Genomic DNA, 27057 nt, shown 5'->3' with positions numbered 1-27057 from the left:
TAGCTTATAGTTTGATGTTTTCAGCAGCTCTAAGAGAAATGTTGCCTTTTTTACATCATGTCTGGATCAATGACTCAATGTTAACCTCAGTTAGAGGCAATAACCGACCGCTGGCTCAGCAATGTGTCTGAAGCTAGTAACATTACGTTTGATCCAAATTTGCTTTAAATATGTCGGTTTGTGAAATTTTTTTTAAATACAGGCTATATGGCACTTTTACCTGCAGTGATGAATGTTTCATCCTGATTAAACAATCATTTTGCATCAGAGCACCTTCACAGATACAGATGTTTTTTTAGAAGTGTGATTTTATCAGCCATTTTTGTTTTTGCTGTTAGCTTAGACGCATTTGATCAAAGTGGCACATGCCTAAGGCTCCTGCATTATGGCTTTGTACTGTTCACCCCACACAAGTTGTGGCCTCTTCAGTAAACAAATGATGCCAAACATGAGTCTCATCTTATAGGCTGTAATTTCTGGTTGTAGATCTGGGAATGGATTTAGTAAAGTGTAATAAGTTTCAGTGATAGATTGCCATTTTACTGTTGATGGTCTGATTTTCAGTTCACTGATGCCTGATCTGATGTTTGGGGCTGATACGGAAGCATAAATTTATGAAATAATTACCAAAGAGGCCAAATAAATAATGCATAATGCCATGTAATGTTAAGTGGTTTATCAATTGTTTTGGAAATGTATTTAGTGAGTTGACTCGAACTGTAAAGTAGGTTATCGCTAATGAAGTTTGCTTTGAAAGCGTGACAGTACAAAACTTGAAGAGGCTAGCGTTCCAGTCAGTTCAACTTTGACATAAGGAGAACAAAGCAATAACTTTGTCATCTTTAATTTGATATTACAGTACTGTAATGTAATGCAGTATGTGGTAAATCTCAGCGCATTGCCTTGGTCTTATTAAGTTACTGTTTGCATTAATGCTTAGTCTGTTTGAGGATACTAAAGCTCAGCACGATAATAAAATTTAGTCTCCATGACTCCGTGCAGAGCACATGAACTAGGCAGCTGGCTGATCAACACTTTTTTTCTACACTTTTTAAGCAGACAAGTGCAGACTCCCAGTTTTTTTTTTTTGTAAATCCAGTGGTCTTGTGGAGCCAACCCATTATTCACTGCTTTTTATTTTTGCGCAATTGTTAGTTGTTTTATTTGACCATTCGGCTGGTCCCATTTTTTACTGCTGGACTTTATTTTCAAATGTAATACTTTTTATCGACATTGTTAATGTGTAAAGTATCAGTGGTTGACTACACTGGGTGATAAACCTGATGACTACCACTTCTCTACATCCTCCAAACGGAGGAGCACTCATCATTTGTATGCCATATGTTTTGCACATTGTGTACATATTTGAATGGATGTAATACATATTTTTATACATGTTTAGCGCATCCATGAGCTCTATTTTGTGAATAGTTTTAAAAGATATGAGTATACATACGCTGTTATGTGTCAATTCACTTTGCTGTATTGTGAACATACTGTTGTAGAGAATGTTTCAGACTCTCTTAAATATACCAGAGGAATGAAATACAAAAAGGCTTTCTGTGGGTTTTATTTATTTATTTTTGTTTGATATCCATTTATAGCTTAGAATATATGAAACAGAAAATGTGAATATTCTACAGTATTCACATAAGGAATTTGGTAGAGTTAGGTCTAATCCTATTTGTTCTGGATGTGTGGTCATATTTACAGAAACTGTGAAGGCTGTATACACAATACATTGTTGTGTATTGACCTTTGATTAACCAACTCATTTGCTATCTCATTTGCCTTTCCTGTACTCCGCATATCCTGTACAGAATTTGGGTGAGTACGCTAAACTGACCTTAAAATCCACTCACAGATATTACACTAGATATAAGCAAACTTTCTATTCTTAGAGGACGTTACAAGAACCCTTTTAGTAACATTACGTTGTTTAATGTACTGATAATAATAATCTCTATAATAATAATAAAGAAACTCTAATAATAAACTAGTAGTGTCTAGTTACAATTGTTACCACAAAAGTAATCTGCAAGTAAATTTTTTTTTAATTTTATATTTTCGCAATATAAATTTGTGAATGCCTGAATTTATATAAAATTGTATTAATAATACTGAGCTATATTATGAATGTTAATATTTTCTTCATGTTTGGAAATGTAATATTCTGTGATCTCAAATATGCAATGAATAGTAAATCTATAGTGTCTAGTGTAAATCTGTACAGTACAGTAAGCTTCAGTAAGGTTATCAGTCCACATTTGTTCATCCTAAAACCATATATCTTTCTTACAGGTTAGTGCTTTAGGAACAGTTGTAATTCCTGTGGACACTAGATGCGAGGGACGATCTGGATTTCCGTGTGACAGGAGGGACAAAGGTGGCAGGTGTCTTTAAAGTAGTTCAGAAAGAAGGGCAACAGGCAGCATCCACCTACACAGCTGCAACCGTTGAGTGGCAGGTTAAATACAATTAAACACTACTGTTAGGTATGTATACCAGAAAGGGACGGGTTAAAATGAATAGTTGCAGTGCTGTTGTGATTCTTTGTAAATGATCAGCCCAGTAGATACTAATGAGACACAGTGACTCACCCCAGCAATATGGAGAGGTAGCAGAGCAGAAAGGATGTTTTGCCCACTTTGTGTTGAATCTCAGTGGTAATCTGCTGGTGGCAGGTGGGACACTGCACCGTAGCTGGAGAGAATGACAGGTCCTCCACCTCCACCACCTCTGTGGCAGGAAATCACTGTTGAGTCTCTGTGTTACTCTGATTTTACAAGTATTTGACCTTTTAGGTGACACTGTAGTACCTGGATCAGGTGTAGTGGGGCTCAGCTCTCCATCACATGGGCTCTGGACTGAAATGTGAAATGCAACATTATTACATTATGTTCAGGTTTGATGATTACACTCCTAAAATTCGGAAGGATGTACACTCTAGAAATAATTGGATCTTTTTTTTTTCTTGTGCTTCTTGTGCTATTGTACATTATGTGATTTTGTTTCTGGAGGTGTTAAAAGTTTTGTTGAAAAATTTTGTTGCAGAAAAAAACCAAACTGTGATAACTTCTTAAAGAAACAATTTGGAAATGTTAGATCCACTGCTGTCTGTCACGCAATTGCAATGAAAACACTGACAAGCCTTCCTCTTCTAACCGACCCCACCCCTCTGTTGTACCCATGGGGGCTTCCCAATACTCTGATGCCTACGTGACTGATTAAATCCTTCAGCACCTCACGTGGAAATCAGTCAAATCTAGCCATCCCTAAGGACGTAAAGTTTCTTTAAACAAGGATACACATGTGCTTCCTAGAACTAGAAGTCTTTTTTTGGTGTGTGACATGATATAGGCAAACAAATATATTCTCTACCCCCCAAAAAAAGACCAGTTAATGACAGGGTAAAAAGAACCATAAATTAAAAAGAAAATTAATATTAGTGTAATAAGAAACAACAATTGGATAAAAATTTGATTACATTGTGTGTAACAAAAAATGCCCCTATTAGAAGTGAGATGTAAAAGGTAATAAAAAGGTAATAAAGGTAATAAAATTGCAGCATATTACACACAAAGTTTCAGACAAGTCTTTCATCTACTGTGCAAGCACTCTGAGGACTTTGTTTCCCGGAAACCTTGTGTATTACTGCAGCTACTCCCTGACTTTTTATCTTGGGTGAGCACTTTATCCCGGTCAGGGTTCAGGATAAAGTACTTAAATTGTATATATTACATAATTATTTAGGTCTAAATACATACAAACTGCACCCTTAAACAGTAGCTCTGGAAACATACCAGTAGCAGATGACTCCTCTGTAATTTCTGTGAGGGTGGATGGTTTTTCCTGCAAACACTTTCTGTTTCTCAGCTCCCCCTCTCTCTCTGACAGGCTCTGTAGCTCTTTTTTTATTTGCTCCAGCTCATACTGTCCTTGGTCCTCTTCCTGCCTCAGACTTCCTAAAAGTAGAAATTATCATCATGTGGACCGACACAGAATCAGAGCTGGTTGTCGCAGATGTACAGCATAACCATGTTACTGTAGCCCTGTTCATTTTAATATTTGTTAATCACAAACTAGCCTGTCCTAGGAATGCTGGGAGTGAGGCAGAAATACGCCCTAGATGGGCCACCAGTCTATCACAGAGCTCCATGCTCACACACATTCACACACTTTTTCATACCTAAGGGCAATGAGCATAGCCAATCCACCTACTGGGATGCAGAGGTTGGGGGAAAAAAAAAAAACACAAACTCAGAGGAAACCCACACAAACATGGGGAGAACATATGAAACTCCACACAGACAGTAACCTGAGCTCAGGATGAAAGTGGGGACTCTGGACCTATGGGGTGCCAATACTACTCGCTGCCCCACTGTGCCAGCTACAGTATCATTTAGTATCATGCACAAGTAAACAGATGAATATATTAATGACTAAAACACAAGCTAAAAGCCTAAAAGCCTATTATGCAAGGGTGAGTCGAATGAAAAAGTTAAAAGTGCGACATAAATTAGAATTTAATCAGTTTTTTTTTTTCTAGAGGAAACTGGACAGACTTTAAGTGGTGGAATGCTTGCATTGAACGAAATGGAGGTTACACAGAAAAATGATAGACTTTTGTGACACTTTTTTTTTTTTGCAATAAATAATGTAAAATATGAAGGTTTTCACGTGACTCGCCCTCTTAAGTAAGCTACGGAATTCAAATACGTTTCATGCGGTTTTGCCTCATCACAGAGACTGGTTACCTTCTCTGGAGTTTTTTTCCAGGAACCATTGCAACTCCAGCAGGAGAGTGCGCCGACACTGGAGCTGCTGCCACATCTCTGCAGAGTCTATATCCATCTGGTCCTCCTCATGTACCACAGATGTCATCATTCCTCTCTGTTCACTGCCAAACCATATCCTGATATGATCATCCAGTGGATCATCTGTCACATATCTGTAATGTTTATCACCAAGCCTTGCTGCAGAGTCTTTATCATCTGTACAGAACGTAAACTGAGAGCTACATTAAAACTGTCCCAATGTTGGCTTATTCAGATGGTTCCTGTGTAGCTCTTTTCCAAGATCAAGCATGCAAATGAATATAGATCAGTTTGGTTTCTCTGTGCATTACTAACTTTCCATTTATTACACTGAACAGCCTGCTTTAAATATTTTACCCACATGATTGGTTCTTGGTAGTCTATGAAAGCATATTAGCTAAAGCATTCAAATCCAGTTGAGAAATATAATAAACAGTAGCATTACCAGATGATGGCAAGATGTAACAGCGAGTCCTTGTGTCACTCCAGATTAAGCCTGTCTATTAACTCAGTATCATAGATATACCCTAACTCCTTCTTACTCCTCATCATTTTATTAACAAATTTTTTTTTTCACTATTTCACACTCTGATGTGAGACTGTTTACTGGATGAAGTCAGTTATTTCCCTTTGCCAGAATTGGATTCCTGATTTAGTAATATTCCTGTGGTTAACAGGTATGACACACTGCATACAGTCATTTATGTTGGAACACAAATTTCAAGAAATGTGACACACAGTGGTCTATTAGTTTCAGTGTCCACATTTGTTTGTGTTTGTTGTGGTTTCCAATGGTCCCAGTGTGAGGTGGAATGCTTGTGCCATATTAATTTGAATCTATTTCCATAGTCAAATTGTGTACGTGAAACGATCGTACATGAGCTACCTGGAAGAGGAAGGGATTGTTATTCTCAATTTCTATAGAGGAATGGTGCCTGAAAAGATTTTAGCTCAAAAAATGTTTGTAAAAGTGCAGATGCAAAGCAACCAAGACTGCTTTTATACTTTTTATACAAAGACTGTTTTGGTGATTTGCTTGGCTATTCTTAGAACTCTTATATAATTATAGGTCACTCATTAAAGTTTATTTAGACAGTATGTAATGCTCAGAAATCAAGCAAATGTATTTTACTTCTTGACCTCATCATTCTGATGCTTTTTTAATGAAAGTATTTTAAATCACTATTCAAATGATCTGGTTGGATGTAATGTTTTCCACCAAAAAAAAAAAAAAAAAAGAAAAGTTTGGATATGTGTGGTGGAAAATCAGATATACAGGTTCCAGTGTAGTCAAGTCACTTACCTTGAGCCTCAAGTCACTGTGACCTTTCCCCCAGCGGATTATTTATCAGGATGTAATGTGAGTAGGCTATAGTAGCACAGCTGGAGTAACCTTTCAAGAGTTCATGTTGAAGAAACATTTATTTCCTTGTCCTATTTACATGTCAGAGCATGCAAAATTCAGTCAAATCTTTTCAGGTCTGGCTATCTCAAGCTCAAGTCAGTGTAGAGTTTTAAGTCATGTATATGCAAGTTCAAGTCAAAATGAAAGTCATGAAAGGTGTGAAATGTTGGATTAAGACCAAGTCTAAGCTTTCAGAACTACATCACTGGCAGGCTCTGAAAAAAAGAAAACACAGTCTCAGAGACGTTCCTAGTCCTGGTCCCTAGAGGTCAGTGTTGTTCAGGGAGGTGAGTGTGAGGATGTGGAGAGCAGCACGTGGTCAGGCTGTACTGGAACACTCTACACTCCCAGAACACTGAAATATTAACCAGTAAACTGATGACTGTCAGCCCTCACCAGCCCTCACACACACACACACACACACACACACACACACACACAGTCTTTTAAATGATCATGTAAGTGTGCTGACTGTGGGACTGCAAGAGATATTGTAGTGATTGAAACAAAATAGCCCAGCTGCCTAAACAAAGGAAGACCTGGACACACTGGTAGACCATATTTTTCAGCTGGTAGGTTATTGATAAAGCTGGAGAACTGCTCAATAAATGATTGAGGATGTTTTAATTGCCCTGTTGTTATTTTCTTAAAATAATGTCTACAGTGTAGCATTTGTAGTAATTCAAAAACTCTTTTCCTTTCTAGCAGCAGTTACCAGCTGGCAAAGATGGGACCAGATCAGCTCAGTCTGTGTTTTGGTCAGACTTCAGCAGGAATGTCTAAGTGTGTGTGTGTGTGTGAGAGAGAGAGAGACAGACAGACAGACAGACAGACAGATAGGGAGAGATTATGCGTGAATGAAAACATTGAGAGCCACTTCCTGTTGCAGTGGGAGCAGCTGGCTGTTCACTATGAGTAATGGGAGGAGAACGAAAAACCTGACGCACACAAGCCAGAACCGTGTCTACCTCTCCCTCGCCTCACTTCAGCCTCTTCAGTTCTTACTCTGTTTCTAACTACTACTACTGTGTAATTAACAACACTTTATTTCAACAAAGCATGCTTACAGAAAAGCAGACAGTTCAAATAAATATGAAAACACTTCAAGAAAGTGATTAAAAGTATCAAGGTTAAACCAAGTAACCAAAAAAAAACTGTGTCAAAGACCCTCGTGCTGTTTTTAGAGTGTCTCTTTTTTTAAAAACCTCCCCCTCCTTTGTCTCTCAGCTTGTATATATACACACACACACTGAACTTCTCCTTTCTCAACAGTAGACACATGTGCCAGACTGACCCTTGGTGATGATGTCACAGTGGGCGGGTCTTGGCCAGCCTTAGAGCCATGCATTGTCCAATCAGCATCAGCAGATACTGTGGTACAGTTTGAGGAAGATCTAGGATATGGCCAGCTATTGATTGGTGTTCAGCAGGAGTGGGAAAAGTACTGAAAAAGTATAGTTAATGTCAAAGTCTAAATAAAAGTGGAAGCATCTGTCAAAAATGTACTCAAGTGAAAGTAAAAATAGTAGATCCTTTTGAATGTACTCAAGTATTAAAAGGTTTTTTTAAAAGTAACTGTTTTTAACTGATAAATTTAGAAAAGTTAATGTCATGTTTTCATGTGAAAGGTATTTCTTTAACTACTATGCCCTTTTGCTTGAAAACATCAAGTTTGCAATATTTACCATTAGCTAGAATTTGACTTGCTGACTATCCGATTATGGTAGAACCTGCCATTAACAAAGCAAACAGGCCAACTTAGTTAAATATAGCTAGTGAATGTTAGCGAATTAGTGCAACTTGTCTCAACATGCTTTTTCAAATTAGACAGAGTTCATGCCTTCTACGCTTGCAAAGGACACGCCTCATTTTATATGAATTTTGTTTATTCCAGCGTATAGAAACATTTTACTGAGGTAGGGCCAGGGCTGTTCATCCTCAGGTTCCACACTGCAGTCTGGTGGCTTATCATTATTCACACACACAGAGATACCTACAGCGCTAACTACATTGTGTAACATGACAAGGTCACAGCTGATAACAAATTGACACGATTCTTGATATTTTTTTCGACAGTGATGAACCTGATTGGATGCTATAAACTGAAATAATTAGCCAAACTGAGCCTGTTCGATTGAAGTATAGTACACAGGGGTTGGCGGTTAGAGAGAAGAAAAGACCTTCACGATTTATACAGAATAATCTGAAGGTCTAAATAAAGACATAAGGAGTAAAAAGTAAGGTTTTTTTTTATCTTTGAAATGTACTTATACAGGTATTCAAATTAATAATAGTTTAGTATAGTGATGAAGTACAATTGCTGAAGTATTTTCCACGCTGGTGTTGTGTGTTGTGTGTAGTGTGGTTATTAAATTATTAAGAAACAGGAACTGATGATTTATCTCTAACACATACTTTGTCTGTGTGGTGTGTTTACATTTAATAATTCGGTAAACCTCTTCACACTTGATTCACCTCTAGCCTGAACTAAAGGTGCCGAAAACCCCCTACACTCAGAAAAAAGTACCTTTCATAGTCACTGGGGTGACACTCTCAAGAATACATGGTTTTTAATTTACTTTCGTTATCTTTCCCCTAGAAAGATGAATAATATAGTAAACCTTTTAAGGCACATAACTCAACCTTAAGGAGCACTTGTGTATTTTCTTAAGCTTGAAAGGTACACTTCATTAAAATATACACACTGAAGCTAAAGGAACATACAGTTTGGTGCCTTTTTTCTAAGCATTAAACAGTATGTCTTATTTTGTTTAAATAAAACATGTGAGAATGAGTAAATTGATTAACACAGACTTCAGAGTCTCATTGCAAAGGGACATGTTTTAATATCTTAGTGGGGACCAAATGTCCACAAGGATAGGAATATCTGACACTTTTGTCCTTGTATGGACTTTTGATCTAGCATCGCCACACAGTTTTTTATTTAAAAAAACAAATAAACAAACATATGAAGTTAACAGGGTTATGCCAATTGAAGGTCCTCACAAGGATAGTAAGACAAGTGTGTGTGTGTGTGTGTGTTGTGTGTGTGTGTGTGCGCAGCTGTGCAGGTTTGTCTATGACGTAGTAGGATTGTGATTCTGGCTGTCTGTAGCTGCTGAAGGGAGGAGCAGGATCTGTGTTTGGGGAGGGAAAGAAAGGACCAATCAGGCCCTACTGTTGTAATCTGCATATGAACACAAGCTCTAGGTCTCACACACTCATGCATACACACACTCTCACACTATAAGTCATTACTCTCTGTCATTTTGCCCTGGTTCAGACTAGACAATCCCACACTTAAAACACATTCTCATATGTCTGAAATAGAGCAGACAAACACTGATTAAAAACTAATCTGCAGGTATAAACGCCAGTCCTGAAAGGCTAGAGTCCAGTGCAGTCTGGTGATATCCCTGATTTAACACACATTTTAAAGCCAGAAATTAGCTGATGCATTAAATGAGATGTGCTAGAGCTGGGAAGTGCTGGACTCTGGCCCTGTTGGCCCACAGTGGTTCATTATAGTAAACACTGTTGTTCAGTATCTCATCAGTTAATTAGCAAGTTTCTCCCCAAATTCCTCTTGGCTAATGAATTTTTGGTTTAATTAAATAATAATAATCAAGTGTGATATTACTGAGCCCGCTAAACTTAGCTAAATGGCAACCAGTAGATATCAGTTTATATCTGGCTCTATTCATATGTTTTACAACTAGTTGCCTATCCTACTGCTGTGTAGGTATCCTACTGTTCTGTATCCTAGTTGTGTATATATTTAGCATGATCAGAAAATGACACGTGGTTTTTAAATTCTTTTCTTGTTTCATCATAAAATGGACATATTAAATTCTTCAAAGATCATAATATGGACAAACTCAGGTTTATAAATCACAGCCTTTACCAAAATATGTATGTTAATCAGAAGGCTTACCAGAAATCTCCACTTTATTACAGACATTTGCATAACAGCCGGAAACTTATATGCAATACTGACATTAAAATTTATACTTTATAATTTAATACCTTAAAATTTTTGTTAATGATTTATATAAATGTATACCACAGAGATGGTGAATTCTTGATTCTGACAGTTAAATCACAGCATATGCTATACTCCCATAATTTAAGCCTAACAGTAAATATTTAAAAAGAGAATGTGTTGTATTTTAACAAAGAAATATTTATAACTGCTGCTACGGAAAAAACAGAGGCCAGTGATGGAATGACTGTTTAAAGCTGTTATAACATAAGCGATAACAGGAACAGACTTGTCTCATGGACGTTTCCACAACTTTAGATATAAATATATATTAATATATATTTTAAAACAAATAACAGGTTAAAATAACAGGTTTAAAATTATATCAGGTTTTATTTCAGGTTGTTGTTAAGTTGTTATGTTAGGTTGAATTTCCCTGCTACATTTTGCTAAACCTGGAGTATGTAAGTGTATTTTGGAGACCTGTTGGTACTGTTGAGTGTGTACGCTCACTGAGCACTTTATTAGGAACATCTGTACACCTCACATACTCATTCATGCAATTATCTAATCAGCCATTCAGCGGTGCAATGCATAAAATCATGCAGATACAGGCGAGCAGCTTCGGGTAATGTTCACATCAACCATCAGAATAGGGAAAAAATGTGATCTCAGTGAAGTTGACCATGACATGATTGTTGGTGCCAGACAGGCTGGTTTGAGTATTTCTATTACTGCTGATCTCCTGGGTTTTCATGCACAACAGTCCTAGAGTTTACTCTAGCATATTACAGAATAGCGCAATAAAGAAAAAACTTCCAGTGAGCAGCAGTTCTGCAGACGGAAACACCTTGTTGATGAGAATGATGAGACGGAAAGGCTACAGTAACTCAGACAATCACTCTGTATAATTGCGGTGAGCTGAAAAGCATCTCAGAATGCACAACACATCAAACCTTGAGGTGGATGAGCTACAACAGCAGAAGGCCTTGTCAGGTTCCACTTCTGTCAGCCGAGAACAGAAAGCTGAGGCTGCAGTGGGCACATGCTCACCAAAACTGGACAGTTGAAGACTGGAAAAAAGTAGCCTGGTCTGATGAATCTCGATTTCTGCTGAGGCACACAGATAGCAGGGTCAGAATTTAGCACCAACAGCATGAATCCATGGATCCAACCTGCATTGTGTCAACAGTCCAGGCTGGTGGAGGTAGTGTAATGGTGTAGGGAGTGTTTTCTTGGCACACTTTGGGTTACACGTTAATGCCAATCAATCATCGCTTGAATGCCACAGCTTATTTGAGTATTGTTGCTGACCATGTGCATCCCTTCATGGCCACAATTTACCATCTTCTAATGGCTACTTCCAGCATGATAATGCACCATGTCACAACGCAAAAGTCATCTCAGACTGGTTTCATCAACATGACAATGAGTTCAGTGTTCTTCAGTGGCCTTCCCAGTCACCAGATCTGAATCCAATAGAACACCTTTGGGATGTGGTAGAACAGGAGACCAGAATCTCAGAGGAAAGTTTCCAACATCTTGTGGAATCCATGTCATGAAGAATTGAGGCTGTTTTGAGAGCAAAGGGAGGCCCTAGCCAGTATTAGTGTAGTGTTCCTAATAAAGTGCTGTGAGTGTATTTTGACACTGTTTCTTGAATAGATATAATTTATGTATTTGCAGTACATAACTGACTGGCTGAAACTGCACAATGGCACCATGAACATGATAAGAAACTCTGCCTGTTAGGATTCTGAATTTATTCCACACTGACTCCAGTCATTGTGCCAAAAGTGTAATTGTTTACCTGTAGGCCTGGTAGGGAATGGGAGATAGGATTGTGTGTTAGGATAAAGGCTAGTGTTGCCCTAATGTTAGAGTCCAGGGCTTAAATCAGCTCATTTATAATCTACACTCTCTCTCTCTGCCTCTCATATGACAGAGCACAGTGATCATAGCACGCCCAGAATCCTTCACTTCCTGCTGACTCACAGCCATTCATTCAGTTGCTGTTTCACTCAGCACAGTCTGACATCAGTCATCGACACACACTCACACACTTTCTGATTCATCCTTGTCTTACTTCCCCTCTCCTCGCTCACGTTCGTTATGATATGCAGCACAGCATTATTTATCTTTTACACACACACAACCCTCACGCTGACACAGGAACAGTGAACAGAGACTCTCACTTGGCCTTGTCCCCCTGGCAACGTGGAGTGCGGTGCCCATGCTGTACATTCATCCCACAGCCGACGAGGAAGTGAAAGGATGAGTGGCTGAGTGGCTGGCTGCTTACATAATAACACTCTGCCCTGGATTAAAACACTAGGGGGTGGGAATCTCTACAGACCTCATGATTCTATGCAATTTCAAATCACTCTGCGATTATGAATCGAGGGCAGCATGGTGGTGAGCAGGTAGCATTGCTGCCTCACAGCTCCAATGTCCTGGTTCGATCCTGAGCTCAGTTTACTGTATGTGTGGAGTTTCAGATGTTCAGTGAAACTGAACATGCCAGTAGGTGTACTGGTGACACTAAATTGCCCCTAGGTGTGTGTGTGTGCGTGTGTGTGTATGTATGGTGCCCTGCGATGGACTGGTGTTCAATCCAGGGTGTATTCCCGCCTCGCACCCAGTGCTCCTGTGATAGGCTCTGGATAGGCTCTGCCATCTTGACTACAATAAAGTGGCTACTGAAGATGAATGAATGAATTATAAATCAATGCTGTATTCATCTTGATTTGATTTCTACAACTTGCATGATTTTACCAGTATGACCACTGGATGCTCTTACTCTGTTTTCTCCCAATTTCTCTTTACTGCTACCAACCAGGAAAGGTTTTAAGCTAACACATGTTTCTATATAATCTTTCACTGGAAAACGATAGTCTTAATTTTCTTTAGGACTGTCAGAAGAAATTTCATGGTTATATTCGAATTTTTATTTATGCATTCAAAAGCAAAAACCACAAATCTTTAAGATCCAATGTTCTACTTCTAGTTGCATTATGTTCAATGTTTTGAAAGAGGTTTAATGACAGGGTTGCTTGATGTAGCAAAAGAGTGTGGAAAAACATGCCATTTATACCATAATTTATATTCACATTTTTAATTATGCATCAATTTTAATTAAATATAAAATAAGAAAGTATGTCCTAAAAGTAATATACAGTCAGCGGAGTCAGCGGAGCTCATTCTCCAAAAGACTCATCGTTGTCACAGAGAACGTTACAGGAGTTCATTCTTACCATTCGCAATAACATTGTACAACAGCTCACCTGTGTGTGACAGATGATAACACTTTCACATTACACTACTACAAGAAAGCTATCATTTAGAAAGCTGTCATTATATTCTACATTCTCAAGCTTCTTCATATTCATTATTCACTACCAGTTTTCACAAGTGTACTTATGTAAATACTGATGTAAATCTGGTTAAATCTGCAACTGTGTTCCATATCTGCACTACTACATTTAACTTATTGTATTTTATATTTTGTGTGTGTACGTGTTGTATCTTGCTACTGACCATGCTGCTGTAACACAAGAATATCCCTCATGGGATCAATAAAGTCTGTCTATCCATCCATCCATCCATCCATCCATCCATCCAGTGGATTCAGGAAGTATTCAGAACCCAAAGTAAATTCTCGAATTCTCGAATGTTATTGGTCAGAACGGCAGCTCTGACAGTAGTTACGGTTTTCATTCAAATCACAGGTTTATATTAATGCGCTCGTTCTAATACATTATTGTTTCTATACTAACAGCTCACTCAGAGGAACTGGTATAGCAGCAACTCCACATAATCAAAGACTAATAATAAATGGATTAACATGTGGTTATTTAACAAAGAAGAACTGTTGATTTGGTGAAGTTTTCTGTTAGAAGATGGTTATTTTAACATTTATGAAAGGAGTCTCGAGTCTCGGGTGTCTGTGCAATGGAATTTGGACAAACTGACTTATTCTGTGGAAGATGGTGAATTTTGACACCCAAGAAATATAAAATTGAGCTAAATATCACTGATGCTTAAGTTCTGTTTTAATTTACCCATAATAAAGTTTATGATAAAAGTATACTGTATAGCCTCATGATTTTATTTTGCTATTTTGCAATATGAATCCACAGTGTAGTGCTACTACTAATATTTGTGGCATATACATATATAGACTATATGGCCAAAAGTATGTGGACACCCAACTCAGGACAAGAACTGTGCATTTGAAGCTTTATGAAATGAGTTTTCATGTCTGAGCAGCTGCACAAACCTAAGATCACTCTGCTTAATGCCAAGCTTTGGCTGGAGTGGTGTAAAGCATGCCACCAGTGGACTCTGGAGCAATGGAAATGATACCTATCAGAATGCATAGTGCCAACTGTGAAGTTTGGTGAAGGAGGGATAATGATCTGTTGCTGTTTTTCAGGGTTTGGGCCGCTTAGTTCCAGTGAAGGGTAATGTTAATGCTACAGCATACAAAGACATTTTAGACAGTGTATGCTTCCAACTTTGTGGCAACGGTTTTGGCAAGGCCCTTTCTTGTTCCAGCCTAACTGTGCCCCTGTGCACAACACGAGGTCTATAAAGAAATTTTTTGGAGAGTTTGGTGTGGAGAAACACCAGAGCCCTGACCTAACCCCACTGAACACCTTTGGGATGAATTGGAACGTCGATTGTGAGCCACACCTTCTCATCCAACATCAGTGCCTGACCTCACATGTGATCTTTTGACTGAATGGGCACACATACCCACAGACACACTCCAAAATCTTGTAGAAAGCCTTCCCAGAAGAGGTGAAGCTGTTATAGCTGCGAAGGAGGGCCAACTACTTATTAATGCCCATGGTTTTGGAATGGGATGTCCAGCAAGCTCATATAGGTGTGATGGTCAGGTGTCCACATACTTTTGGCCATATAGTGTAATTGTAGGTTAATGAAGATGCATTCAGATACTAAATACTTTGTTATCACTATAATTCAGAGGAGGCTGGGCAGGCAAGAATGTTGCAGGGAGGTTCTGACGTGTGTGTGTTGCAGAATAGTGTTTAGGGTGAATGCCCAGGCCAGGGTTCACCTGGCATAGACCTGTCTGCTCATGCAGCCTGGTGGAGCTGCACTTATCAGCTTGGCACAATCCCGGTTTCTAAGTCATGCCCTAAGAAAACAAACACACCAACACAGTACACTCAGCACAGAATGTAGAGGTGTGGACGGAAACATGCAGTGGCTCACTAAATCAAAGACTCCCTCTCTCTCTGCTGGTGTGTGGTGAAGAAGGGAAGGGAAGTGAAGTGAGGACACCCAGGGTGAGAACTCACTGACCCCTGCACTGCCCATCTCAGCTCGCCCAGTGTGAGCCGTCTGTGTGTTGCTTTCTGTGGAAACATCTGTATTTTATGTTTACTCATATTTAACTCTCATTTGAGGGGATCCAGGGCTGTGGAAACTTTATTTATAAGCACTGGGTTATAACAGCTCCTCTTATTGACCTACAGCATTAAGGTGTTGGCAGATTTTAGCAGAATGTATATGTCAAAATGTATGCAAGCTGTAGCTCTAGAAGCTAGAGTTGCTCAATATATGAAACTGAAAGGTTTATGAGTCTGACTCTTTTTGCATGATTGGATATTTGTAAACTTGTGTAACTCCACCCTGCAACTATGTTTTGAGCCAAGAGTCAAAAGGTTACTTTAAAGTGCCTAAAGATTAACAGTAAGGGATCCACAAAACAATTTTCAATAGAACAAAAAAAAAAAAAAAAACCCAATACCATATGACATACAATATTTATTTAGGAACACAAACAATGATAAGTTAATTATCAGGTAGTCCACAAATATTGTGGGAATGGTATCAATACAGTCATAAAGGGGAAAACATACATGAAAATCCGTTTAGGAACATATGATCCCAAAAGACAAGTTTGATTAGAAAACTGGTGAAAATGGAAAATAAACCCAAGCACAAATTTAAAATGGGTTATTGATAGTAAGTTCATGAAGGTTATTGGTTTTTTTTTTCTTCTAAGAGAAACAATCAAATCAACTTTAAAAAAAATGCATTCTCGTTTTGATGTTCGATGTTCGTTTAAAATGAACAGACTGTAGAAACGTGGATGAGTCCTACCCTGAACTTGAATTGAGACGTTTGTCCAATGCCCCTCTTACACCCTCCCCTCTCTGATGAACCCAGAGGAGGGAATGAGAGAAGATTCTCAAAAAATCATTTTGCAAAACATGGAGATCATGTAGAATTCCCCCAAAAAAAGCAAGAAACTACAAAATATGATATATATTTATATATGAAGACATCATGCAAAGTGGCAAGTCGGCTTACAAACATGTCATAGTAGTCTGGTTGTATGTAGTTTTAATCAGTTTAAGTTTGAGCCCCTTCCCAGCTAAGAAACAGTCTGATCGACGCCAAACACCTGAAAAAGCTTTCAATAAAATATTCAACCATGATTTCAAAAGAGCTGTTGGTCGTTGCAGGGGACAAAAAGAGTCCAGATGTATCTAGCAAGCCTAACACCTTTTGAGAACATCACTGCATTACTGCATTAGGAAGAGAAGCAGGGCCGATACCCTATGTAAAATCCGGCTTTTAAAAAAACGTTTTCATTCAACTAGTGCGATTCCCTGATTGGCTGAGGAAAGTCAGGTGACCAGTGAGGTAAGCAGAGTCCAGAGTCCCAGTATTGACGGTAGAAAGGAAACTGTCCTATCGACTTGCTGTTGCTTGTGTGTGAGCACCACACACTGAACACATGAATGCTTGTGATGAATACTATTCAATAAAAAAAATGCAATAACAGAGCTCCACTCCTCATGCAATGTCAATTTGTGTAATGTTTCGAGTACAGAAAGGACACCAGATGAAAGCTTGAAAGAAAATGTGACAAAAGTTGCTGCCTTAGAGTACATATATGTCCATCTTTCAGAAAATACCAGAAATAATCCTTGGGCATGACGACCATAGTCCCATTCATATTCATCTATTTTTAATGAAGAAAAAAAACCTAGGAAAATTCAGTTGCTTTCTCAGTAATACAATGTGCGTCTCTATTTTTTTAAATTTTTTTTTTATTATCTTTGCATTGGCTGTTCTCTACTTCACCCCTCCCTTAATTGTCCATGTTGCTTGGTGGATTCTTGCTTGTATCACTCTCTCCTTCCCACCTCTTCTTAAGGTGAGAGGACAAAGCGAGTGCCCCCTGTCCTGCCCCCCTCCTCCCTACAATCGTACCCCCAAACTTTTGCCTCACTCCTCCCCTTTTCTACCACCCCAGTGAGAGTGGGGAGAGGGGCCGTGCAGTCCTGCTCCTCATCTCTCAGCCTCCATGGCCACGCTGGCCTTCTGTTCGGCGGCTGCTTGCTGGTTGACAGTGGACGGCCAGCCCGGGGGAGGGTGAGCCTGTGTGCCCGGAGGGCCCTGAGTCCATAATCCCTGCTGGCTGGCCACGGGTGGAGTCATGCCCCAGCTGACCGGGGGTGGAGGGGGAGAGGTGGCCATGGACGCCATACTGGGGCTGCTGCTGCTGAAGCTTTCCGATGCCTTGAGGCGGGAGAACATGGTGAGTGCGTCAGGGAAGTTAGGCGGAGTCGCCGGCGTGTTTGCTGGTGTACACATCTGGAGGGTCAAACACACACGGAATTAGACACTAGAGGCCAATCAAAATGTCACCAGCAGGACATAACTATTTTTTTTCATAGATTAGGAACATTTTCATCTTCATGTTAGGGGGCAAGGAACAAGTGGCATTTACCAAGCTGAAAGTACAGAGGAACACCAAGCTAAGCTGTCCCTGAAGAGCATTCCGACATTCCTTCCCTTTCCCATACAGTTCCCTCTGTTTGTTAACGATACTACTTCCTGTTTCTGATCTGTGTGCTGGCATTGCGCACTCTGCGTTTTCCCCCCCTCACACTTTTTTGCCCTCCCATGACCTCACGCAACTTCTTCATTGTCCTCTTTGTACTAGACCGCTCTTTTCTGCACAAATCCCTGCCTTGCAGAGGTACACAACAGCTCTCATGGGAGTGCATTAGGCTGCAGGACATCACTATTTTCAAAACAAAGTAATCATCTGGTCGCTGTGAACGTCTGCTACAGTGTTTATCAGTGTCAGTGTGCACACAAACAAACTATTTGCATTCCTCAAGTTCTCTCTAGACGTAAACAGAACAAGGAACCAAGGAGACGGGTTGTATGATGTAGCACTTGTGCTGGCCGTTCTCAGTATGCCTGCTCTGCTCAGGGTGCTTATGACAGTACCTCACACACTTCCTGGTGTCCCATTCCGCAGGCCACGGATAGGTATGTGAAACGTCTCCCGATTATCTTACTGCTGAGGCCACATTTGCCTAACTCACTCACAGTCAGGATACTCCGCTTTGTTCTGTCAGCAAACTCGATTCCCTTTGTCCGTGGCTCTTATCGACCCATCTGAAAGAGTATCGCTGTGAAACGGCCACAACTGCCCCTTTATCAACGGTCAAAAGTCTCGAATGATCTGCACTCTCTATCACCACTGTCAATTTGCTGGAGAGGCAGGAATTTGTGAAATTGGGAAAATCATGAAATTGTGAGTAAAGCTTTAAACGCTAGCCACAGGACAAGACAGTATCATTTGAGAAGTGCTGAAATGGTAACATGTTGTATTTAGTTACTGCAGCAGCACAGAGGTGAAGGTCAACAGCTAAATACAGCCTCTAAAGCAAAACACAAGCATCTGTGGAACCTCCATTATTCTAATAGCATGACAAACTGCTGTTCACAAGTGCAGTGTACATAACAAACATGCAGCAACCCACAGCTGTGTTGCTATGGAAATATTTTGGTTGCGAGCACAGATGCCTTGATGAGAAACAAGGTTGAATTAAGACAGCCCATTCTGCTTTATTAATTGTATTTGGAAACATGAATCCAACTTTCATCAAGCATTCTAAAATACATCACTCCTTGTCTCTGCCTCTGTCCTCACACTGCGCAAGACCATACCATACCCAAACGATCCCCTGAGTGGTTTTAGTATTACATTATAAGCTTTTTCAGACAAGAGTCTGAGTGGACGGTGAATATGTAAACAAATCCCGTCTTACTGCGTCAGTGAGGTTGGGATTTTACAGCTGGAGGCAAATGCATTACACTGCTTCCAAACCAAAATCAGAAAACTCTCAACAATTTCACCACGGGCAAGTAAAGGCAGCTGTGTGGGATCAGAGCTTTCACCTTCCCTTTGCTGAAACGCTCTCATGTCCACACTTGCACAGAGATGAGAATCCCACAGGCGTCTGAGAGCGAGCAGCACACTCATCCCCATTTCCCTTTACAATTCCACTAGTGAGCGCTACATGAGTACTTGACTCCATAAACAAGGGTTGCTAGGATTTATAGCTTTCACACACACTTCTGAAAATGTTCCTCTCCCTCTCTATTACTGTTCACTTTTATTAACAACCAAGAACAGGGGACTGCTTTCAGATTCCTTCACCGCTCAGAGGAGGCCTTGGTTTATTGACAGCGTGCAAGCATGGCTGGTTGAATCACTGATCGTGTTCACTGATGGTGCTGCTCTTTTTTCTCTCTCTGAGACACACACACACGCACACACATACTCTTAACACTTATCCCTCAGGCGTTAAGAGTATGTGTGTGCACGTGTGTGCGTGTGCCTGTGTGAATACCACAGGAGCCTTGCAGTTAATAGAACGATGAGGTTTGTAATAGAATAACTGATGGTGCACTGCAGCATTCCATCACAAGACAACAGACTTAAGTCCAAAAGCATAAGCAAAGGCCACTGAGCTGCAGTTCTGTTTGAGGGAACAGTGTGTATGTCAGTCAGTGAGAAGCTAACAAGAACACAGTGCAGAGACACCAGAATAGCGCAGTGAAGTGATGGGAGGACGTCTCTGATCAGCTATTTCATTACTCTAGCCTGCAAAATGATCATTTGCTCACATGTAATGCAGTACTTTAAAAATATGGAAGTAACCATTCCACATTTGTTTGTGTGTATGTGCTTGCATACATGTGGGTAAATGATCTCTTGGTGCAGCGCTTGATGATTAACCTGGCTGTTGACACACCACAGAGGGATTTCAGAACAAAACAATAGGCAGTTATTGTCTCGGTGTACTGGTATAGTTTTCTAAATATATGGCTGAAGGAATAATCATTCACTGTTCACGTCTAAAGGAGGAACATGTTGTTATTAGGAAATGCTAACTGGGGCATTAGTGAGCCATGAGAAGCCGTCACTGTGCAATAATCAGGAAAAGAAGGTTGGAAAATCCCCGAGGTTAAAGCAAAGAGCACAGACATGAGCAAGGGCCACATACACAGCAGACTGCAAATGGATAGAATGGCTGATTTTATGTCCCACACAGAATGTTGCAAACATGCCATTGTTAGAAGCCTGTAAAAAAGAAATCTCTGCTTGAGGTCACACAAGCATGCGGCAGACGTGTGGGTGTGCATGTGTGTGTATGTACGTGTTCGCACATCTGCTCTTCACACTCTCAGCCAGCCAAACCATCCACCAAAATCCCTGTGTTCCAGGAAACAGTGCTACTAGAAACACACACACACACTCACTCGCAGGCCAAACCACTTCAGATGTGGCTCTCAGGACTCTCTGTGGCACTGTTATTTAAATTAAAAAAAAAGGCCCAATCCTAAAACACACAGGATCAGAGGATATTGATTTAACTTTCAATTATCGAACTAGTCAAAATATCCAGAACTTTTGTGCTTGAACGAAACTACCACCATCCACTTTATTAGGAACACTTGCATCAGCAAATTACATGGCAGCATGTATGCATGGCAGTGCAATGCATAAAATCATGCAGATACAGGTCAAGTACTGTTCACATCAAACATCAGAATGGTGAAAAATGTGATCTCAGTGACACTGACCATGGTTCCAGATGGGCTGGTTTGAGTATTTCAGAAACTGCTGATCTCCTGAGATTTTCAAACACAACACTCTTGAGTTTACACAGAATGGTGCAAAAAAACAAAAAACATCCAATGAGGGGCGGTTCTGTGAGTGGAAATGCCTTGTTGCTGAGAGAGGTCAGAGGGGAATAGCAAGACTGGTTCAAGATGCCAGGAATTCTTAAGGTAACTCTTACGCACTCTTACGCAACCGTAATGAGCAGAACAGCATCTCAGAACACAACAGCAGAAGACCACATCAGGTTCCACTCCTGTCAGCCAAGAACAGGATTCTGAGGCTACAGTGAGCACAGGCTCTGGACACAGCTGAAGACTGGAAAAAGACCATTTCTCCATTCTGATGTTTGATGTGAACATTTACATAGGCTCTTACCTGTATCTGCAAGATATTATGCATTGCAATGCTGTAACATGACTGCTTAATTGCACGAATGTGCAGGGGTAACTAATAAAGTGGACTGTGAGTTTGTGTGTATATATATATATATATATATATATATATATATATATATATACATATATATATATATATATATACACACACACACACACACACACACATACATAAACAAATACACACACATGCATGCACACACACCCCACTTCCTATGACTAACACAGGAAAAACTATTCCTAGCAGCTAGGGCAGGGCAATATGTCAATATAATACTGATATTGTGATACACCATGTCACAATATGCTTAGCAATCACAATATTGTCTGTATTTATTGTCTGTATAAAAATTATGAGCTGGCTGAAAGCTGATTAGAAGTTACATTTTGTACTAAATCTTTAAACCTGTAAAATGTTCTTTTTGATTTGGTGAATACTTTCAGCAGACATAAAAAAAAAATAAAATAAAATAATAATAAAAAAAAAACGGTCTTTTTTGTGCAACACTACCTTTTTGTTTTACTTTAGGAGTCCTATATATATTGTGATACACATCATTATACATAATGCTTGGAAATATCAGAAAAGTATTTTATATATATATGAAATATATGACAATCAACTATGACATCAACTTGCACTAATGCATCTCACACTCTAGTTGTTCCACTTCCCCAATTCCCAGGCTTTAGAAGACCAAGCGTCAGGTCTATGCTCTCCATTCATTAATAAATGAGCATCTGTGGTTAAGTTGCCACTTCAATTCTCAGCTTTACGCCATTCTTTGGGCGCTGTGTATTTAAGTTGGACTAAGCACATTACCTTATCCTGACTGTGTGAGGCTGCTGCTCCTAAAAGCTCCAGCTCTTCCTTAGTCACACCCAGAAAAGAACCACATGGTTAAAGTTACCAGAACCATCACACCCTCCTTGACACTCCTAATGTTATGACTCAGCTTGCTAGGAACAGGCCCTGTTAACCCCTGTGTCAGTGGTTTCAGGGTTTTTTTGTTGTTGTTGTTGTTGTTGTTGTTGTTGTTGTTGTTTTCCCTCTTAAATCAATTCAACAATTGACTTTGATGACTTTACTAAAATCTGACATGGTTCATTGGGTGAACTTTACTGGAAAGTCATTGTGGGTTAAAAAAAAACAACAACTGCATGTTAATCTGCAGGTAAGAAGAATTTAGGTCTTCAGAGTATTTTAGAATTTATGTCTTCAAGTTAACTCTTTTTTTTTTTATTTTTTTAAACATTAAATGTTTCTTCCTGCAATAATCCTATAAGGCCTATAAGTTGAGTAATTTCAGGGAAAGTTTTTCAGTATAAATCTCCAGACCATTTCTTAAAAACCTCATCATTCAGAGTTTAGCTTGAAAGAGCCTCTTCTTAGGGCCACAGACTTTCTTCCTGTTTGAGGCAGTGTGTGTGTTTGTGTGTGTGTGTCTGTGAGGGAGAAGGGGAGTGTGTTTTGAATAGACCATGGCGAGCACGTCATCTCGGTATCTGCAGAACGTACTAGTCACCCCGGCATGCTTTGTAATTCTAAATTAAATTCAATTATGGTTTAATTATGGTTCAATTTATATCAATAATAATAATAATAATAATTCAGGCCTAGGTTTTGGTCTGGGTTTTGGCAGAGTCAGCCTGATTTTTAGTTTTGGTTTTTGGCCTAAGGCACCCTAAATTTCAGTTCTGCTTTCAGCCAAAAATTTTCATTTTGGTACATGACTAATACAAATCACTCATGACTGGTTCACTGATTATCGTTTGCATAACATTCGAAGCAATGACTACGGTATTAAGCTGTGGCATGTCTCTGTATTTTATTTTTTTTTTTTTTTAATTAATTTATTTATTTTGCACAGGAATGATCTCATTATCTGATCATGAAATACTGTGCTTAAAAAAGTATCCTCTTAAGATGAACACCGGCAGCCATTTTGTATTAGAATTTGTGTGTGAATGACTATGTACCAGTCCTAGAGGTGACAGTATGATAATCAATCAGTAACATGATAAGGAAATCTGAAGTAGTTACACAATTATCTTTATGTTGACCTGTTATACATAATAACAACACCACAAATATGTTCCAAAATGACACTGCTTAAACTGTGTTAGAAGATATGCTACATGCTTTTAAAATGAGTAATAGGGTACCTAGTAAGAAGTAAGATCTTATTATATTCTGGTTAAGACACACCAGTAACAGTCATCATTAGTAATTTTACTAGTAAGTATTCCGTAGTCTTGGGTATTACGGTACAAAAGTATTTCGAAGAACATAGCAAATATTTACTGTATTGCATATTCTGTCTTATGTACTTAAGGCCAAAGGGACTTCAGAGAGCCACAGTTCTGTCAATCAGAATAAGTGTGTCAGGGCTGTGGAAATTCTGGAGCAAAGTGGATTAGGGCAATATAGCTAACCAGCGGTCATAAGCTGGAGGGGAATGGTCTAACACTAACGCATGCTCGCCTGTGCTCTGTGCGCCATTTATAGCTATGAGAAGGTGCCCAAAAGTGATACATATCTTACACTTCTTGCAAAATATGACCACAAAGACGATCAGCGTGAGAAGTAAACAAATTTTGCTTCTTCGGGTTTCTGCTGGAATTACAACAAAAGTAACTAACAAATAAGCTTACGGCCACCAATCACAATCATTACACCCTTTCCTTAAACTGTGTGGAATTGTTTAGTAAATAAGTGCACTGTGTAACATACTGCTGTCTATTAAAAAATGAACAAAAGTACACCATATATCTAAAAACTGTACTGGAGACCACATGAAACCATAATTACATCATTACCTTTATAAATTCCTTTATATATTTAAAAACTATTTATTCTGCTATTTGTACACAGATATTTTACTGCTTTTTATTTATGGCAAATGTGTGATGAAACAAAATGTTTTAACAGATCGGCTCCATTTGAGGCTTGAGATTAAAAATGGTTAATTTTCCACAACTATTCAAATGTTTGCAATTAACTGAAGAGGAGAAAATGGCCAGTTCCTGTTAAACGCAATAACGGAAGCAGTTTGATGCAACGGCCACTTACAAAAGGCACCAGCATGTAAAACAGGCCTGTGTGTGTGTGTGTGTGTGTGTGTGTGTGAGTGAGAGAGATTTTGGAGAACACGGATGACTGATACAGTGACTCTAAACAATAGCTGCGGTGTGTGTGTATGTGTGTGTGTGAGACAGAGAGAAAGAGAGACACAGAGAGAGAGGGAAAGAGAGAGACACAGAGAGAGAGGGACAGAGAGAGAGAGACACAGAGAGAGAGAGAGAGACAGAGGGAAAGAGAGAGAGAGAGAGAGAGACCGGATGTGGGAAATGAACGCACTGCCGGAAATATGACCCTCTACAGTAAAGGTAAACAGAACACAGTGTGCGGCTCTTCATGGTACTGAGGGTAAACTGGACTCAGCCACATGACTCAGGTTAGCTGTTACCGGTAACTGATTTGACACTTTGACAGCACGCGCAGCTGCAGCTCCAGGCTCGTTCCGGCTGCTATTGTCTGCTGGCTGTTCGTGTATAAACATATAAAGGCGGCTGTGTTCAGCTCCTCCGTAGCGCGAAGCCGAGCGTGGCCCTGTGTGTTTATTTCTGGAAGCTCCGTGTCTCCGCAACATGGCCGACACACACACACACACACACACACACACACACAGCCTACATTGTTATTGTTAGCTCGCTCTGCCTCTTTCTCCTCTGTAGACCCAACACATGGACCTTGCTAGGATAATACGGACTATTTTGAACATTTTCAACAAAAAGAAAACAAAAAAGAGGTCTAGGAAATAAACAGAAGAATGGGACCCGACTGAGTCGCCTTCAGTACTTACCATCTGATGATGGTGACCGTATGGGATATTAGTCTCTTGAAAAAAGGCACTGAGGGCTGTCTGTAACGAGAACACACACATAAACACGCTTGTGTGCCATTCCAGAGACCAGTCCATCGCTCTGTGCTTCATTATACACAGCAGTGGCTTTCATATATAACCTGGATTCACAAACTAGTCTACATAATCATCATAATCATCATCCTCATCATCCTAATAAAGTCACAGGTTATTAATGTGAGGCTCTACAGAGCTGCTTGTTGGCATGCATGTCATCCTGTAGTCAGAGCTGTGGTCATCTCCACTGCATAAAGACACTGCGAGCAGGAACACTGAGCCACGAGGAGATTATTGTGTTTAATCTGGAGTACAACAGAAACACACGGATAGCAGCCACTACACGAGATTCTCCATTTCTCTTCTTATACACATATACATACACATATAGATATACAAATATCCTCATATAAAACCAAGCGGAAAAAAAACCCAACAAAACAAAAACAAATGTGTATTTACAAAGCGACACTTTAATAACCTGGCCCTGCTAACACACTGGAAGCTGTAAATATTCTATTATTATATTACTGTATTATTATTTATTTAGTGTACTGTATTAATGCGACAGGGCGGTGTGAAGAGCGCGAGCGCTGAAGCCGTCGCCACATAAGCACACATAATAAACAATGTCGTTAGCGTAGTTACCCTCTTACCTCAAACTGCCAGTGTGCCGCTTGCAGAAGCTGTTTGGCCTGATCTGCGGCGCATCCAGCTGTCAGGACGAACTGGTTTATCATCACTTGATGTTTTAGTTCATCCATGTTCGCCGGAGTGTATTTCCGAGCCGCGGACGGTAGTGTTTGGTCTGGGATTCAATTTTTCCGATGATGTTTCTCCCCTTTCCTTTCTCAGTCGTCCACCATTACAGCCGGCTGAGCAAACACAAATATTTACTGTAGGAGCGCTGGGGTAAGAGCCTGCCTCTGACTGACAGCGCCACGCAGCCAATAGGCGACGAGCTACAAAGGTGGGAATTGTAGGCTAACCTAATCCCGTTTATACATTTCCCCGTCGTCGAAACGGAGTTCCTCTAAAGTAATACAACACACTCACTCATGTAGTTTAATATATTACTCAGAGTCGATAAGATTATTATTCACGTTAGACATTTTACATTTCCAGTAGGTATACACGAGTAAGTTTCGGCTCCACATTGTTTTCTTGAGGACTCCATTTCCCAGAAGGCCACTCTTTGTTTGTAAAATCCTGTAAGGCTGAATTTTGTGAATGACGGCTGCTCCCGTCCAATTCCCATCCGAGTTCTGCCGCTACCTTGCCAAATATGGTAAACAAATCTTCCAAGACCAATTGAATTGCGTGGAGCGACATAAAAGTACAAAGGCACCATGGAAAGTGCTTTAGAGGTGACTGTCTTCCACCACATTTGCGCAGTCCGGTCAATGTTTATATTATTTTACTACTTCAGAACAAACGTGTACATTTAACCGCGGAGGCTGCGTTATCGGGAAGCGACTTACCACAGTAACACATGTAACGTGTAACGTAATGTTTACCAAAACACTGTGTAGTTCTTAAAAAAACAAAACAATTGGTCAGTAG

The 27057-nt window shown here is 39.8% G+C and overlaps 1 protein-coding gene across 3 annotated transcripts; it reads right to left on the bottom strand.

Moving 5' to 3' along the window:
• Positions 1 to 1567: 1567 nt before the first annotated feature.
• ubald1a (UBA-like domain containing 1a) lies at positions 1568 to 26702 on the bottom strand. Of its 3 annotated transcripts, XM_053238863.1 has the most exons (7): positions 26151 to 26687; positions 25438 to 25497; positions 4758 to 5010; positions 3804 to 3965; positions 2820 to 2867; positions 2601 to 2739; positions 1568 to 2447 (listed from the first exon to the last, which is right to left on the bottom strand). In XM_053238863.1, the coding sequence occupies exons 1-7, from the start codon at positions 26256 to 26258 to the stop codon at positions 2339 to 2341; spliced, it is 879 nt and encodes a 292-aa protein (XP_053094838.1). In that variant the 5' UTR covers positions 26259 to 26687; the 3' UTR covers positions 1568 to 2338. The 3 variants fall into 3 exon arrangements, with proteins under 3 accessions (XP_053094838.1, XP_053094837.1, XP_026770794.1); XM_053238862.1 differs by having other exon boundaries at positions 1568 to 2867; positions 26151 to 26702; XM_026914993.3 differs by lacking the exons at positions 1568 to 2447; positions 2601 to 2739; positions 2820 to 2867; positions 3804 to 3965; positions 4758 to 5010 and adding an exon at positions 17407 to 17842 and having other exon boundaries at positions 26151 to 26402.
• Positions 26703 to 27057: the final 355 nt, after the last annotated feature.

Source organism: Pangasianodon hypophthalmus, chromosome 12, assembly GCF_027358585.1.
Source record: "Pangasianodon hypophthalmus isolate fPanHyp1 chromosome 12, fPanHyp1.pri, whole genome shotgun sequence".
NCBI classification, from domain to species: Eukaryota; Metazoa; Chordata; class Actinopteri; order Siluriformes; family Pangasiidae; genus Pangasianodon; species Pangasianodon hypophthalmus.
Note: the sequence above shows the minus strand (reverse complement) of the source record. Positions and strands in the feature narration are given on the sequence as shown.

Coding starts and splice junctions, on each gene's coding strand:
- ubald1a (XM_053238862.1), bottom strand. CDS start 26,258: ATGGATGAACTAAAACATCAAGTGATGATAAACCAGTTCGTCCTGACA. Junction 25,498..26,150: donor CGGCACACTGGCAGTTTGAG/GTAAGAGGGTAA, acceptor TTCTCGTTACAG/ACAGCCCTCAGTGCCTTTTT. Junction 5,011..25,437: donor ACGGTCACCATCATCAGATG/GTAAGTACTGAA, acceptor TGTAGCTCTCAG/TTTACGTTCTGTACAGATGA.